This window comes from Lactuca sativa, chromosome 8 (genome assembly GCF_002870075.4).
Source record: "Lactuca sativa cultivar Salinas chromosome 8, Lsat_Salinas_v11, whole genome shotgun sequence".
NCBI classification, from domain to species: Eukaryota; Viridiplantae; Streptophyta; class Magnoliopsida; order Asterales; family Asteraceae; genus Lactuca; species Lactuca sativa.
This window is the reverse complement of record NC_056630.2, coordinates 125,170,658-125,188,423: the sequence shown is the minus strand read 5'-3', so window position 1 is coordinate 125,188,423 and position 17,766 is coordinate 125,170,658. Positions and strand designations below refer to the sequence as shown.

Below are 17,766 nucleotides of genomic sequence, written 5' to 3'. Positions count from 1 at the left end.
ATGTGTCGGTGTTTGTGCAATTATTTTATATAGAATAAAAGTTGATCCTTGTATCGATAACGTTTGATTTGAAGCAACGGCAATCTTATAAGTTTGAAACACGTAAAGGAAAATAAAAAAATTTGGATTTAGTTTTTCATATTTAAGCCAAATACTTCTCCAATTTTTCCACTTCGTCTACGCTTCCAATGTATAGAGGAACTCGTTGATGAATCTGCAAATAGAAAGTAACAATTTGGTGAGTGTTTGACTAAATGAAAAGTCAAAATAAACATGTGTACATTGTTCTACGATTTACGAACCTCAGTCGGCTGGATGTCAAGTACTCGTTGATGGCCATCGGAGCCCTTTCCGCCGGCCTGTTCAACCAAGTAACTCATCGGAGCACACTCATACAAGAGCCTAAGCTTCCCGTTCTTGCTCTTTTTGTCCCGTGGGTACCCGTAAATTCCTCCGTACAAAAGCGTCCGGTGGAAATCACCGACCAAGCTACCGATATACCTAGCGGAGTAAGGTTTTCCGGTAGGACCAGGGTCCTTTAGGTCATCCATGTATTTCTTGAGCTTATCATCCCATAGTTGATAGTTTCCTTCGTTAAACGAGTAAATCTTACCCGATTTCGGGATTTGGATCTTTTCTTGAGTCAGAACAAACTCACCATACATTGGGTCTAATGTGAATGAATAAACGCCGGTTCCTATGGAGAGCACGAAGATGACGGAGCTTGAGTACATGCAGTAACCGGCTGCCAGAAGGTTGGTTCCGGGCTGGCATACGTTCACGATGCACCTCTGTTCCTCGGTGTCCAGCTGCATATACAAGAATTAATTTCTATTGTTAGCTTCAAACATCTATTTTCACTTCAAGAGCCAACAATCGGCGTTTGATTGGAATCTGTTTGACCTTAAAAGTCAAGTTGATCGGGAAGTTACCGTGGAGTTATCGTCAAGATCAGGGAGACACTCGTCGTTTGGACTGTAGATTCCGAAAATAGAACCAGTTGAAACAGCAGCATCAATGTTGGATGATCCATCAAGAGGATCAAACACCACAATGTAGTTGCCGGAGTAACTCTCTTCCACCGCCACCGGCACGTCCTCCTCCTCCGATGCAATGATCCCAGTTCTTCCACTCGATCTCAAACAATTCGAAAACACCTGTTGAATCCACCACATTTTTCAACTAGTTAACACCCAACTCTTTTTTCCAATTCAAGTAGAAATGGATGAATGTATCACTAAATGAAGTATCCGATTAGGTATCATATAATTATTTCATGCAAGATTTGAAGAGCTGTTCATTTGTGAAAATTCGCAACACCCTGTTTTCCCAAAGTGACGCAAAATAAATAAATAAATAAATAAAAGTCACTGTAATCTTCTTCTTCAGTTAAAATTCAAGCAAAAATTTACTCTACTTATTATATTATTTTTGTCTAAATGTATTGGGATCAATTTGAGACATGATTTGCGAAAAAGTACAGTACTAGTGACAGTGACGTAACAGACCTCATTGGAGATGACATCGAGCTTCTTCTGATCCTCTCCCTGAATATTAACAGCTCCCTGAACTCCGGTCATGTTGGAGATGCTGGCTCGCTGCACCAAAGATGCGATCTGTTTACAAGCCATTGAAATGCTGGACAAGACGATGGTAAGTTCAGCATCGATGATTCCAGATTGCTCTTGTTTCAACAACCAGGTTGTCAATGTCATTATCTGATAAGAACTCGTCTTCTTTACAGACGCCGCCTCTGCTGCCACCGCCATGCACCGTACTCCACCTGTGGTGGTGGCGGCACCACCACCGGCCACCGGAAGCTTTCTCTTGGAGCATGAAAAGAGGGCGGTTTTGAGAGGGGATAGGCGTGAAGTTGAGTGGGAACTGGAGAAGTGAAGGAGGTTTGAAGATGTCGTTGCTGCCATGGCTGAGTTCAGAAGGCAAAGATTTGTGTTTTTTTTTTTATTTTGTAAACTATTTTTATTAAAAGTTTAGATTGGGATATGGAAATGTGAGGCTGGTGAAGGGGTGTATGAAGATGGGACCCAGCTATCTACCACTCATTTGTGATCCTTGTGGGAGATTAATAGAAATATTCTTTGAATATTGGAATCAACAACTGGGCCTTCAATCGGGCCAAAAAGATACATGGGAAACAACACATATAAAGGCCCATTCGTATTTTTTTCAAACTGTATTAAAGGCCCATCTATGAAGAAGTTGTTTAGGAGAAACTAATCACGGAGAAGTGTCTAAGCTAATAACGCTCAAGTTTAAGTCGCATTGTGTTCAATTGAAGAATTGAACAATTTGGATACGCTTAGATGAATTGCATAGCAACTCTTATACATGAACATAGAATGTTTCTTATCTTTGGCATAAGCGTTTTGTCACGTCAATAATCATATGGTAAATGGGATGCCTTTGATTAAAGAATTGACAAACATACACGGGAAACAACACATGGAGTTATAAATATTATAAATTAACTATCCTAATATTTCATTGAATTTTGTAGAGTTCAATGCATTGGAATATCAAAATGATAAAGTTTCATGGAATAATGATGTAACAATCTATTGATTTTGTTGGAGTTTAATGCATTGTGGATGTTTTTACTTGAATAACTCCTAATAATAAGGGAAACATTCCTAAATAATATTGTGACTTGATAACCAAGTAACGACCTCCTAATCAGGATAGAAATCGAACCACAAAAAAAAAAAAAAGAAAAAAAAAAAACCTTATGCAACGATAATTCTAGAAACGTTGCCTTAACAAAGAATAACACAGCAACAACAAACCTCAGATATCCCATTGAGATGGGGTAGGGGAGGTAGATGTCGGCACTTATACCTCCATATGGGGTAAAAAGATTGCTTTGGATAGATGACCTCCGACATGAGCAACTGACAACATGTAAAAAATACAAACATAGAATGTAAATCAGAGTTAGCATAAATACATAAAGATTAAAAAAATCAAATTAGGGTCTCCAACTCCAAGAACCTAGAAAATAGGCAAGACAATAGAAAGTACGTAAAATGTGAGCAGTAAAACAATAGATGAATAGACCATGATGCAAAGATAAGAGCACAAAATATATGTCAAATGGTCAATCATGAAACAAAACATACACGGGAGCAAGGCTACCCGTCCACTATGATTTTTAGTCTCCACACGCTCCTATTTGAGGTCATCTCGAAAAGAAAAAGTTTCTCCATATCAAGCCTAACTCTCTCCTTCTGTTTGAGGTGATGTCCTCAGAAAGAGAAAATAACTCGCATAAACAAAAATTCTAACAAAGTGTTGCCAAAAAAAAAAGGATGGAATCAAATTATATTTCAACAAACTCCACCTTTAGATTAATTCCGTATTTAGAAAAAGAAACATTCAAACCTTCATAAGAAATAAGTTTGAAAAAGCGCCAAAAGCCACTGAGAACTTAAACTTGAATGCTAAAATACCTTATGGTATCAAATGTGCAAAAATACCTTACAATATTGACTTCGATGAAAAAAAAATTGCATCTGTAGCTAGGTGGGATACAATATGAATGATACTAGCACTTATTGTCCGAAGTGAAGCACACTCTATCCTAGTTTAAATTTTTGACAAAATTGCAAGAATGGTCCTTGTGGTATGTTGAAAAATGTCACTTTAGGCCAAACAGGTTTGGACTAGCACCAGTGGTCCAAACAGTTTTATTTTGTTACGAGTTTGGTCCATTATGGTTTTAAATGACGACTTTGCCCTTTGCATATTGTTTTTTCAATTTTTTTACAAAATAAATAAAAAAAGAAAAGAAAAATGCTCTCTCTCTCTCGTCACCTCTCTTTCTCTCTCTGTTAGGGAAACACACACACACAATAACACCCTAACTGCAACCACTATCCGCCTTCACCGCCCCCTCACCAACCTCCGACGCCGTCTTCCTTTCTTCTGTTAACTCTTGGCCGCCACCACGACTATGCAACCTTTGAACCTGATCTGATTCCCTTCTGATCCGAAACTAGGCACCATCGTTGGAGAAGGGGAGAGACAAAGTTTGGGTTTAAAGAGGCGATGATGGCAGCTGGAACGAGGGGGTTTCGATGTAGGCTTTGCAGAGGTGAAGTCGTCATCGGAGCAGAGGACATAGAGGACAATCCATATGAAAACCCTAGCCGCCAACGTAAGGATTTGAGCGACGTTGTTGGGTTTGAGCGTCTCTCTCCTTTCTTGCTTCACCCCTTCACCACAAACAGATCTTCGGACCTCCCTTCTCGTCTAGTTGTTGGAATTCCCTTTCATCGATCAGAGGCATCAAAACTACCAAGGGTTTCACCACGAAGGGCGGTGGCGATAGGAGGCAGAAGAACGATTAGGGTTTTATAGGAGAAGACGGTGATACGAGGCAGAAGTTCGATCTACGTTTGTGAAGGTTTGAAGTGATAACGGACCAAGCAAAGTTTGTAGCTCCGATCTCCGATCAACATTTCTGTCTCTTCGTCTCCCACTTGAAGTGATAGAAAATATATGGGTTTTGTATGTGTTCTTGTTTTTTAAGTTTATGATTTTTTAGTGTGTGTGTTCAAATTTCTTGATTGTTTATGTGTTCATGTATGTTAAATTTCAGATTTTTTTGTATTCATGTATGTTAGAAAATCTGGAGAAAGACTGTGGGTTCATCAGGAGAGAGAGAGAGGCGGTGGTTGTTCATATTTTTCCGGCAGGTGATGGTGGGAGAGAGAGGTATTGACCGGTGGTGGCAGTGTTTACAGAAAAGTCGAGGGTGGTGGTGGTGGCAAGGCTATATGGAGTGGTCACTACAAACTCACCGGAAAAGTGACGCCACCTCTGCGCCACGTCATCTTCCCCACCAACCTACTCCACTATGGAAATTGTCACCACTAACAACATTCACTTTTATATTATTTTTTTATTTTTTTACCATCTTGTTAAGTAAATAAAATATTAAATAAATAACATATTTTATAAATAACATTTTATAAATAACATATTTTATATTAATTAAAACCACATTACATAATTTAAAACATAGAAAATTAAAACTAAAATACTAAAAAAAACATAATCCATACTTAGAAAATTAAACCTAAATTATTAAAAAACATCAAATCTAGTTGCGATATTGGTCGAGAACTTCTTGTTGAATTTTCATAAAGACCCTTAAATTTTCCAGGTCGAGATTGGGTTGCGGCATTGTGTTTACGATTTGAAGATTGGTGAGTGCCAATTGTCGCCGGCGTTGCTCCTTCGTTGCATCAAATTTTTTTTCTAAAAAATTTAGAGTTTTTTCGATTTTCTCCGCTAACATGTCCTCGTTGGTTGATTTTCCGCTAGACGAAGCCCCCTTTCTCGCTTTGTCCCTACCCGGTGGTCGACGAAGATGGACGTCCGATGGACCCTCACCCTCGGTGGCGTCGAACTCATCATTGAGGTCGAGGTTAGCACCGATCTCCGACTCGGACGTTCTCGGCCTTTTATTGGAACCGGTGGTAGATCCCGAATGCGCCGTTTCCAGATAAAGGACCCATTTTGGGCCATTGCGACAAACTTCCCACGCTTTTTGGTTGCCAAAAGGTTTACCATTGTTGGTAATTTTGTATTGGTGCAACGCCGTTGACAAAATGTTGAAATCATTGCTACCACTTCGATGCATATTTTTTAAATTGTCAAACACGCCGTTGAATTTGGTACACGTTGCTCTAAGATCGCGCCATTTAGCATTGACTGAATCATATGTCCGGCTCGTTTGCCTTCCCAATAACGCGTGGAAGTGGTCTAAAATACGATTCCAAAAGCTATGTCCCGATTGCGCGTTGGCGACATCCCCGTCTTGTGATATGGCAATCCAAGCTTTAGCTAAAGTCGCCTCCTCCTCCTCGGTCCATTGGGTGTTTTTTTCTTTGTTGAATCTTTGGATTTTTTTTGCCTTCTACGACTTGGTTGTGTTTCTTGAACCCGTTCGTCGTCGTCTTCATCGTCGAGGTTTACGGGTTGAGATTGCGATAATGGAACTTGAGAGGGTTGTGAACTTGGTTGCGGCTGTTGGAAAATTTGGGGCTGAAAAAACGGAGGAGGTTGTTGTTGAAAGGGTTGAAATTGGGTTTGAACAAATTGTGGTTGTGGTTGGTTTTGGTAGTAGTGTGGGTGGTATGAAAGATTGGTAAATAAAGGTTGTTGTTGAACGGGGGATGATAACAATTGCATATAGCCAACGTTTGCCATAGGATCATTTGGAGTATTTGGGGTGTTTGGGGTGGGTGGATTATTTTGGTTTGGATCCATGGAGGAAAGTGTGTATTTTGAATGAGAGTAAGTTTCTTTGTGTTCAAAATGTTGTGTGTGTTTGAATGGTAATATGTAGTGATATATATAGAGAGTTTGTAGTAAATTAAATAATTAAGTAATTTTTTTTTTTTTTTACAAAAGGTAATAAAAGAAACGGTCGAAATTGAATAGCCAATCAAATCAAGCGTCTCCAATCGTCTTCGCGTCCACGGAACAAGACCCCCACCGGAAGGTGGGGCGGTGTTCACGCGTGGAGGGAGCTGACACGTCAGCTCCCACGCGTCTTCCAAGCTCCACTCCTGATAGCCTAACCGGTTGTGCTGCTAGTGGTTGACTAGTGGAGGGGAATAGAAGGGAGACATGAATTTTTTATTTTCTTTTAATTATAAAAGTATTTAAATAAATAAAAAAAAACTGAAAAAGCAAATACCAAGGGCAAAATAGTCATTATAAAAAAGTTTAAAGTGAATTGGACCAAAATGGTAAAAAAAATGAAAACATTTGGACCATGAATACTAGTCCAAACCTGTTTGGCCCTAAATAGCAATTTCGACCTAACCACAGGATCATTCTTGTAATTTTGTCTAAATTTTTTTTGTAGCAATAACTCATATGGGCATGTATTGTTTATCAAACAAAAACATGAAGGAAGGTTTCTTACTTGTGTTGAAGATTCAAAGTTTCTACAATATAGATTTGGAAAGATTACACTATTTTCTGGACATGTTCAAAGTTTCAATAAGATAGCAGAACCATATACAATTGATATTTTCCCAAAATAAAGTGAAATAAGCAATAAATTAACAGCTTGGAACATGTAAATGCTAATAAAGAAATTCAAAGTCCATAACTCATAATACAACTTGGGTACTCTAAAATCTAAAAATCAAAATGAATAATACATCAACACCTATTCATAAAATACTAAGAAAAACACAACCATCCAAATTCAAAGTTTTTTAAAGATACAAATTTGGGTTCTTTTTACCATGGTTGACTTTCCACCAAAGAAAAGTCAACATATCAAGTCATAATTGCTGAATAGAAACTTTGTTTCATCAACTATGCACCATCTAATACGTCCACGTGTACACTATCACTTTCTTCATTCACCTTCCCATTTGCTTGACTTCTTGATCTCTGTATCACCAACATTATAAAAGTCAACCACTTAACTAAAATAACAAAAATAATTTCAACAAACTTTAATGTTTATAAGTATAAATTCATAATACCCGATCCACAGGATCAACAGAGTTTCCATTCACAAGTTTAGTCCCTTCTTCTTTCATTCTGCCATCCTTGCTCAAAGGTAACATAGGTCCTCCACCTAGACTTCGATCAGGCAGCTCTGAAAATAATAATTAGAATTAATAAAACATAAATATAACAATAAAAAAAAAAGAATTAGATACAATACAAGAATATATATTTGTTTATGTTATACTAACCTGGTAACTTGTGATCAACAAAGAACACAACCAAATTAACTGTGTACCTGTGGTAACAAATCTATAAACTTAGTACATGACGAAATTAAAAAATAAATAAATACGTGATGAAGATATATAAAAGGTTTAATAAAGTGTTATTTTACCATGCCACAATGACATCAACTGTGTAATGCTTACGAGATGCAATTATTAATAAACTCTGAACCACTGCTATTAACCAAGCACACTGTTTTATAAATCTACAAGAAAGAAACAATAAAGATTTTTTTTTTGTTTTGAAGTTATAATGTTGATATATGATAAAGTTACGTTAAGTTTTAAACATTACCTCCCTGAGCCATATTTTTGATATGTTCTAACAAATACCAGAGAAAAGATCATATGAGATGAGAATATCAAATCACCACAACCATAAAGAACACCCCGGGGAACTGCAAGTTTAGATAATATTTATAAAATATATATATATATATATATATATATATATATATATATATATATATATATACACATATATATATATATACTTTTTAGCAAAAAAAAAAAGAAAGAAAGAATAAAACTTACTAATTACAAAAACTTCAAGAAGATTATCTGGACGAGGCAGTGTCGCAAGACGTGAGCCCTGAAATTGTGCAAGATAAATGAGTGAAATTAATACTCAATTTGAGTGTACTTTTTAAATATTTTAATGATTAGTAAACAAATAAAGTAAATAAAATACAAGTTAAATGATAAATAGTTAAATACCTCACGGCAATGGTAGTTTGGGCCAGGTAGTATAGTTGAATAAAATGTAATGATACGAAGAAATTGACAAGCCTGCAAAAGTTAAGAGGAAAAGATTATTACACAAAAAAGAAATAATAATAATAATAATAATAATAATAATAATAATAATAATAATAATAATATGAGTGTATTGTGAAACTGTGTATATGTATATATGAAGGTACAGAAGGCCACTTACAACTAGAAACGCGAGGACTCTGACCCAAATAAGAACTGTGTATATTTTTTTGCTTTTGAATATGAAAGGATGGAAAGTCCACTGGAAAAGAAGAAAAGTCAAACAGTACAAAATATGAGGACAAAATGTACATAACAGTCATAAATGCAACGTAATTAGAGCTTACAAAACATTAAATGGAAAGAATAATTACCAGGACAAAGGAAAGGAAGACAAAGGTGAATACTGTCTCACTGACATATGCTCTTTCCTGCCCAAGTTCCTTCACGAAAAATAAACATAATTATAAATATGATCATTAGCACTTTAGAGACATAAAGAATGTTCTTTTATGAATAAAGAAAGATCTGAGCTTTGATTTATACATACAGGAAGAAGTAAGAACCCGGAGTCATGTAGAATTGGTCCTGGATGATGAAAATAATGAACTGATCGAGCTGCCAGCCCATGAATGTACTGAAAAAAGTTGTTCAAAAATGAAATATAATAAGAATATTGTGTTGCTATGAGAGTTAAGCAAATAGAACAGCAAGATTTAACTATCAATATACCACTAATATTGCAACATCATTGGTGGATATGGTAAGCACCTTTTGAAATTTAATTGGCCAGAAAAGTGGGAATTAATGGAGTAAAAAATAACTTTTCAAATCCAAACAGTTTTTAAAGTAAAAAGATGCTGTCATCCTTGCATAAGATCTCTGATAAAGCCTTCACTCAAGGAAGAAAAAAGCTGATTTGAGTAAAATGGTCCAGATTATTATATTGTTCATCTCTACTCTGAACTTGATCTATGGATCGAGATGCCTCAACAGAACTGGAGATAACAAGAACAACGAGATTAAGATGAAAAAAAAACCTGGCAAATTAAACCGCCGAGAATATACTTCCAATTCTCCAGAAGAAGGTTGATTTCAGTTGTAGTTTCTGCACATATTCTTTTCCAAAGCTTTTCAAAAAAAAAAATCAACAACAATGGAAAATTAAAGTTAGATTAACGAATTACTTGTTCTAAAAGGGATGATTATAGGAAATTACAGTGTAAAAGAAATCATACCTTGGAAGCCTCGCGACCAATGTAAAGCGACATCGTATGAGTGTGAGAGAGCCAATGCCATATTACATCATAAACCTAACAGTTAACGACGACATCGCTCTTCACAAAATCAACAAAATCCAACCTTTATTTCTTCTAAACCCGAAATCGATATATCAAATCTTCCAAAGTCGGTTTTAATTTTTGAGTCGTACGATTAGCAAATCAATTCGTAAATCCCTTGAAATCGAGATGAATACGGTGAAATTCGCAGCAAATCAGACTTTTCAAAAAAATTAAACAAAACCGGAAAACAGAGATCGAAGAGATAATATGAAAATACTTAGAACTCGAGAATCAAAAGTTCGATTTCACTGATGGCTGCTCACGAAGAAAATTCTTTATATGATTTCGCTGAAACGCGAGTTGAACACGGAGCGACCGTTGAGAGAGAAGAAAGTGATTAAAAAGGGGGCTTTGGTTTTACGGCAGGCCATTAAACAGCCCTCAACTTTATAAATATTTCATTTTTCAACCCTCAAAATTCTGAAATTAACATAAAGACCCTTTTTTACTACCTTGTTTCCGAGTTCAACTTAATGGGAAATAATGGGAAAAAAAATGATAAAAATGAAAATAAAGCAAAAAAAATAGTGTTCCCGAATGGGGAGATAAAAAAATAAGTTGAAGAAAATGGAATAACCACTTTTTTTCCTAACTTTATTTTCGATTTAGAAAGATTAGAAGACAAATAATAAAATGTTTAATTTTTCTTTTATTTCTCTTCAATTTGGGAGCACAAAAAAATTTTAAAAAAAAAAATCATTTCATTTCTCTTCTTTTATGTCCTTACTTTTTTTTCTTTTCTTCGCTAAAACTCAGAAACTATATATGGGGTGCAAACTTGCGAGCCCCGTGTTTCAATTCATAACAAAAATATTGTTTTAATTTCATTTGTTTGAATTGATTAAGATGCATGAGATTGAATGGTATATAAATTTGGTCTTAAAATATACATTTTTGAAATGTTTGTACTTTTGAAGACTAAATTATAAAGTTCAATGGTCCATATCAAATTTTAATCTAGTCTAGACTACTTTCAATATTATGAAACCAAAATCGACCGGATTGAATCAAATCGGTCTATTGAAATAAAAGTCTCTAGTTATAAAGATATGTAGCGATGATACATGTTTCTAAAATATGTGTAGGTACAATTGATGTTTACACTTTACACAAAATAAGAAACTTAAAACATAGTCAACCAATATAAGAATTATGTTCTTACAGTCACTTCTTATATTTCTAAACAATATCATGTCATCCTAAAACATATTTCCCGTGAGTACTTAGATTTCTAAATAGAAAAAGTCAATCAATGTAATGATAAACATACAATGAGGCGTGTGATATATTAATTTAGCAAAAAGAATCTTATAAACATGATCTCTAACCCAATCCAGATCACTTCCTTAATTTACCACATGGAACTATATCGAAAATGCAAGACGCAAACAGTGTAACTCATATATTTTCTTGAGCAATATCATTTGCTTTGTTTTGGTTTCATCATAATATATTTGCATACATTTTATGTAAACAATTCAGTAATGTCAGTTTTACATTCCAACGACAATAATACTTTATTTAACATAAATAATACAAGTTGTATCTATAAGTATCTTATTACATAAGTATGAAATAAAGTCATCAACCATCAATACCTCTATCATATAGGTTGTTGTACTTGTTTGTCTTTCATACAATCATCTTATGTACAAACTGAAAAAATTTAGTATGTTCAAGAGTCATGTTAAAGTGATATTGCTAATTAACATATGATACTAATTAGTCACACTAACAAAAACTTGATATAGTTGATTATTTATTATAAATTGATATTAATGAATATTCAATAAACTCTTATAATTAATTGGAAATTATTTATTTCATGGAAATATTAATTTTTATTAGCAAGTAACATAATATATCATATGGTATGATTTATTAAGTCATATACATTATTTTGGACTAAAAAGACTCTTTTGTCTTTTAGCTAAAAGTTAATGTTTATATCTTATAAAGAGTTATAAGAATTTTATAAACTTCTCTTCTCTCTTTCTCTCTCTCTCTCTCTCTCTCTCTCTCTCTATATATATATATATATATATATATATATATATATATATATATATATGAGCTAGTTTATAGGAAACAAGACATGGTCTTTTAATTATAATAAGGGAAAGTAAGCATGACTTGAGAGGCATGTGAGACATGTAGGATTTAGAGTATGGAGTGTTTAAAGTGTTAAGAACTCTTGGGTAATGATTTAGCTTTATGAAGGCTTTCATTTACTCATTTTTTACTCACAAAAACTGTAGCTCCCTCATACTCTCTCATATTCTCTCTTGCAAATAAGTGTTAAAATATTACTTGCTTGCATTTTTCTCTTTTTAAATCATATTTGGATATGGACTTAAAGATTAAGTTTTCTTACAAAGACTAACATATTTACATAAAATTGAGTTCTTATTGGTTCTTAAAGGTTCCACATTCTCCATTAACTTCCAAGCCTCCCAAGAGGACCCAAAGATCTACAAAGGTTGTTATTTCTTCATCTTCTTCTTTGGTGCTTGTCTTTCTTTCCAAACTTTGCAAGAAGATCCATGGTTGGTTATAAACTTGTTTTATGTTATTATAAATCAAAGTCTTCTATTGCTAAATCTCTTGTTTTTTAAACTAGTTTTTGAATAAAAACCCAACAATTGGTATCAGCCACCTTGCAAGTTTGGTTAGATTTTATGATTTTTGGAAATCTTAGTTTTTGGAGAATATGATAACTTGTTTTTGTATAAAAATAAATTCATACATGTTTTTTTTTTTTTTGACAACTTCTTAATTGTTATTTTATGTGACAAAAGCTTACATGCATTTTTTGTCACTTAAAGTTGTCTTAGTAAAACAAAGGTTGTTTTATGTTTATATGTACTTTAGAGTGCATAAACAAGCCTTGGAAAATTTATATCGTTGTTTGTGTGATTTGATTTAAATGGTTTTATAGTATTCTTTTATTCATAAAGTATGTAATAAAAGTAGCTAGTTTTTTTATTCTTGTTATTTTAATGTAATAGATTATTTTTAGACCAAATTTATTTTATAAAATATTTAACAAGATGAAGATGAATACCATTTTTTGAAGAACCATGGAGACTCACGGTTGTTATTGCAAGTGGGAGCTTGAAGATCACATGAAGAACAAGTTGTAATATTTAATCTCTTTGTCCCTTAGGAATGACTTAACACTTTTTGTGTTGGCTCATAAAAGTATTAACTAGATCAAGGCTTGTTTATGCTAAATATCCAGAGCTTATGAGTCTCCTAAGCTTCTGACAATATCTACTAACCTGGAAAATTTTATCAACAAATGGGTTAGGCTATGAGGAGCTTAGCGAGTATGATCTCATGGCTAGACATTATGGACGATGTATAAATGAACATTATGGTTCATACATCAATGTGCAAGCCCATACATTCTCAAAGCAACAAACTCAACATCAAAAGTTAGCTTGGGGGTGAAATATTACATAAGTCAAAGTACGTTGTCGTTTATGACAAATCTCATATAAACTTCACAAGTGAATAAACAATATGGTAGATGTTCCTCAAATAAAAATGTTCTCAGTAATCAAAATCCAAACAAGACCTTATAGATCAAATAATACTCATGTGAGTTACAAAACACTCAGAAAAGATAATTCGATCAATAAATAAGTGTACAAAACTTGATACTTGTCCAAAAATATATACTTTTAGGAAGAAAAAATCCAAATGGATAATGCAATGCATGCAATTACCCCAACCCAATTCAATCTCAAAGTCCAACTCACAACAATCATTGTATGTGAATAACTTATAACATGCAACCAACTTTGTACTCGCATTCGATAACAAAATAATGATGGTCGGTTGCGAAGAATGCACGACAGTCAAAATTGTCGAGTCGCGCTAACACTCACAAGCAAGGCACTAGGGGCCATCCAACCTAGGTCACACGAGGGGTAGCGAGCCTCTACTCGTGCTCATTAGGATTGTCTAAAAATATACTCCTAGACAAACGACAATCAACAACAATTGTCCATTGGATACCCATACGGGCAACTAGAAATCAAGTACATGCACAACTAATCCCCATTGGGTACTCGGGACCACAAAATCACACCCATCATATCATGATATGCATGTATGCAACAAGTATGATGTTAAAAATCTATTTTCTTAAAATAAGCATTTTTAGCTTTATATCAACCAAAAGCAATTATGAAAATATAATTTTATGAATGCACAACTAATCCCCATACGGGCAACTAGAAATCAAGTACATGTTAGATAACTTCAAAACCCAAAACCAATATACTAAAGTATAAGTTTAACCCCTACAAATAAATCCATTTGTCAAAAACATGTCCTTAGTTCAAAAAGGACGTCCCAAAAAATAAACTATCACAACGACAAAACGAAGCATATATTGTACATGTAGTTTCCAAATAATATACATACATGTAACATAGCACATAATGGAAAACACAAGTAAGATACTCATTGTGGGGACAAGTGTTCCAAGGTGAGTGTACTCACCTTAAGTCCTAAGCTTGCAACACCACAGATCTTCTAATCATGGACTATGCTATTTCCAACTCCAAATTTCCCAAATAAAAGACCTAGTATCATTACAAGGTGTTAAAATACTATAATACTCTTCTATGGGTCAACTTAATATTCTAAGCACAAAATATGCCAAAATCATCTAAAGTGAAATTAGGATGCCAAAAGAGACCAAATAAGTGACTTATGCTCAACACATGAAGATTACAAGGATAAGATGGAACAATCAAGAAATGTGTGGTTACTAATGAACATGAAAACATAAATTTTGGGTCGTATTTCTCATTTTGTCAATCAACTTTCACTAAGGCTTCAAAACAAATTCAATGATCCCAAAAACTTAAAATACTTGTTTAATTACTTCAAATGACATAAGAAATGATCCTCGAGTGGTTCATATCCTTGAAATAACTTTAAAACTCCTAGACTTTTTATAAAAGTCATTTTAAAGGTCAAAGAGCATAAAAAATTTAAAATTTGAGGAATCGTTTCAAAAGACAATTTATTTGATTCCATAATAAATGCTCCAAAACCATATCATAGAGGAATAAGGATGCTATGAAACTTGAAGCTTGAAACATAACCCATCACCAAAAACCAATATTCTTAAAATTTTTAAACCTTTAATTCTCAATTATGACACCAGATGGATAAATTGCTATATAAATCATCAAGTATGATAGAATGGCATCTAGATACAAAACTAAGATCAATACATGAATTAAAACTTGGAACATAGTTCCACAATCATCAAGATTAGGAATTCCAATTTCAAGTAAGGCGTTGCATAAATATGTTTGTCAAATGGATCATAGATTGGCATGGAATACATAATCTAAGCATAACATCAAACTCATATCATTGTTTGAAACCATGGAACTTGATCTAAAACACTTAGGGCTTGAAAGTACCCAAACCATCACATGAAAGCTAAACTTGAATCAAACACTAGAAATTTCACCATGAATCATGAATTAACAAATGTATCATAGATTTGAAAGAACATAAGCAATCTAATCACAAATTCAAGCTTATATCATTACTTGGCATACCATTTTAATATTTGAAGATCTAGGGTTTTGGAAACCAACCAAACCACATCCAAACTCACAAATCTCAAAACTATTAATTAGTTAGAGCTTAAAGTTGGATCAAGGAATAGAGTCACATCAAGTATTTCACAATAACAACTAGGGGTGGCAAATCGGGTCATCGTGTCATGTTTTTGTCTGACACGACACGACACGACAATTTTTAACGTAACACGAACACGACACGACACAATGTCGTGTTTTTTTTAACTAACACGAAAACGAACCGATTAAAAAACGACAAACACGACACGAGACGACACGACAAATATAACATAGTAAAAAAAATTAGTTTATTTATTTAATATTTAATCATACATAACACGAGAACACGACAAAAACGAAAAACACGACAAATAAATACTATATCGTGTCAATTTCGTATCGAATTTTAAACACGAACACGACACGACATCGTGTTTTTTACACTTAACACGACACGAATACGAATTCGAATTTCAGTTTCGTTCAGATTTCGTTTCGTGTCGTGTATTTTTATCGTGTCGTGTCAACAATTGACACCCCTAATAACAACCCGATTTGAGCATGATTTCGGATTTTACCATTGATGGTTAAGGAAACTCATCAAAACAACTCCAATCTCATAAATCTCACAACCATTTGTTGGTTGGAGCTTGGAGATGGATTAAGGAAATAAACTACATCATTAATCTCATATACAAATCACCAATGGAGTATGAAATTTAGATTTACCATTTCATCATAACCCTAATGAGAATTTGGAGAAAAATAGGAAAAGGAACTAACTCTTATGCGATATCACCAAAACACTAGGGATTAAGTGGGGAAAATCGATCATAGAGGTGGAAGGGAATCTAGAATTTAGTGGGGAGGAATGAGTAAAAAAAGTAGCCAACAACGTTAATACAAATTAGTCATGCGACAAAAGTGTGACGCATCCCAAGGGGCGCGACGCGTTCCATGAGTTTGGCACAGTTGGCAGTTTTGGTCCCCCTCTCTAATTCTCTTTCATTATCGGTCCCTAATTTGGCTAAAAACTTAATAAAACTTATCTTTACCCTACAATTGGTCCTTCACCATCATACTCATGCAAACCTAGTCCGGGATGCTTATTTGGTCAAACCCTCCGGTCAAAAACAAGTTTCACTAAATTGTCACTATTAGTCTCTCTTTTACAAAAGTCTTATCTAACGCCAAATCATCTATCATGTTTTATTTAAATTAACAACCAAGTTATTATTTTTATTATTCTAAAATATTCATTTGATTTATTCATTTATCTCATAGCAATTTATTTTAATTGAATTTAAGAAAAAAAATTAATTTTACCAAAATGCCCAAAAGCTTTTAGTCATAAAAACATAATGTTACACCCAAACTCTATAAAAGTTATGTCCATTTTCAAATTTAGTTTAGTACGATCTCTGTCTCTTTATATTCACATTTGGGCTTTTGTGGTTGAGATTTTGCATTTTCTCAACCACTTTTTGCTGAATACAAATAAATTGTTAATTTAGTTAGTAGAGATATAATAACAAACTATTTACGGGTGACTTATATATATATATATATATATATATATATATATATATATATATATATATATATATATATATATATATATATATATATATATATATATATATATATATATATATATATATATATATTAGTTGTTTACTCGGGGCAAAGCGGCGGACAACAAATGGTGTTGTTTTGGCGAATATTTTCCGGCAAACAAATATAATTGTGTTTTTTTTTTGGGTTTAAAATTAAAATGTGTACATGATTTTGGTTGAAAAAATATGTACATGTTTTTGTACGTACATATGTTGGGTTAGAAAAAAAGATATTGTAATTTTGGGTTGATAATTGACATTGATAAGGAAAAATGTCGATCCAGTAACAATTGTCATTTTCGAAAAATATTCATTGGAATAAAATATAATATGTTAGTTTAAATTTCAAAGGGATATTTATTTATACAAAATTAGGTAATCTAACAATTATAAATGTGTTTTTGACGGAAATAACAAAGGGGTCGTTTGATTTGTCTACTAATTGGTCAAGAGTTAGGACCCGGTCCTCAATCCGAAGTAGCTTGTTTGTTTTCCTTTCTACACCTTTAAACTCGGTCCAAATTAAGGATCCAGTCCTTATTTTTGTGTTGATTCGGTCCAAGAAAAAATATTCGATGACCCCTCTATTATACTCATTTTCCATGCTTCCTTCTTGGTTCTCTTTCAAATCAACACATAACTTCTCCTTCCA

At 33.7% G+C, this 17,766-nt stretch overlaps 3 protein-coding genes and 1 long non-coding RNA gene across 4 annotated transcripts; 1 reads left to right on the top strand and 3 right to left on the bottom strand.

The window, feature by feature from the left end:
• Window positions 1-41: 41 nt before the first annotated feature.
• On the bottom strand, window positions 42-2,044 carry LOC111887115 (fructose-1,6-bisphosphatase, chloroplastic). The gene is made up of 4 exons (XM_023883284.2): window positions 1,509-2,044; window positions 933-1,157; window positions 303-809; window positions 42-214 (listed from the first exon to the last, which is right to left on the bottom strand). The coding sequence occupies exons 1-4, from the start codon at window positions 1,923-1,925 to the stop codon at window positions 143-145; spliced, it is 1,221 nt and encodes a 406-aa protein (XP_023739052.1). The 5' UTR covers window positions 1,926-2,044; the 3' UTR covers window positions 42-142.
• Window positions 2,045-3,491: 1,447 nt separating this feature from the next.
• On the top strand, window positions 3,492-4,932 carry LOC122195302 (uncharacterized). The gene is made up of 2 exons (XR_006185533.2): window positions 3,492-4,527; window positions 4,644-4,932. It is a non-coding gene; the product is annotated as an uncharacterized LOC122195302 (long non-coding RNA).
• A 190-nt stretch (window positions 4,933-5,122) lies between these two features.
• Window positions 5,123-5,665, bottom strand: LOC128127831 (uncharacterized). Its single transcript, XM_052766537.1, has one exon. The coding sequence runs from the start codon at window positions 5,663-5,665 to the stop codon at window positions 5,123-5,125; it is 543 nt and encodes a 180-aa protein (XP_052622497.1).
• A 1,432-nt stretch (window positions 5,666-7,097) lies between these two features.
• On the bottom strand, window positions 7,098-10,212 carry LOC111887114 (phosphatidylinositol:ceramide inositolphosphotransferase 1). Its single transcript, XM_023883282.3, has 12 exons — window positions 9,779-10,212; window positions 9,581-9,670; window positions 9,091-9,177; window positions 8,915-8,983; window positions 8,722-8,802; window positions 8,502-8,573; window positions 8,319-8,376; window positions 8,080-8,182; window positions 7,895-7,990; window positions 7,749-7,795; window positions 7,533-7,648; window positions 7,098-7,437 (listed from the first exon to the last, which is right to left on the bottom strand). Exons 1-12 carry the CDS (start codon window positions 9,809-9,811, stop codon window positions 7,360-7,362), a joined length of 930 nt encoding a protein of 309 aa, XP_023739050.1. The 5' UTR covers window positions 9,812-10,212; the 3' UTR covers window positions 7,098-7,359.
• Window positions 10,213-17,766: the final 7,554 nt, after the last annotated feature.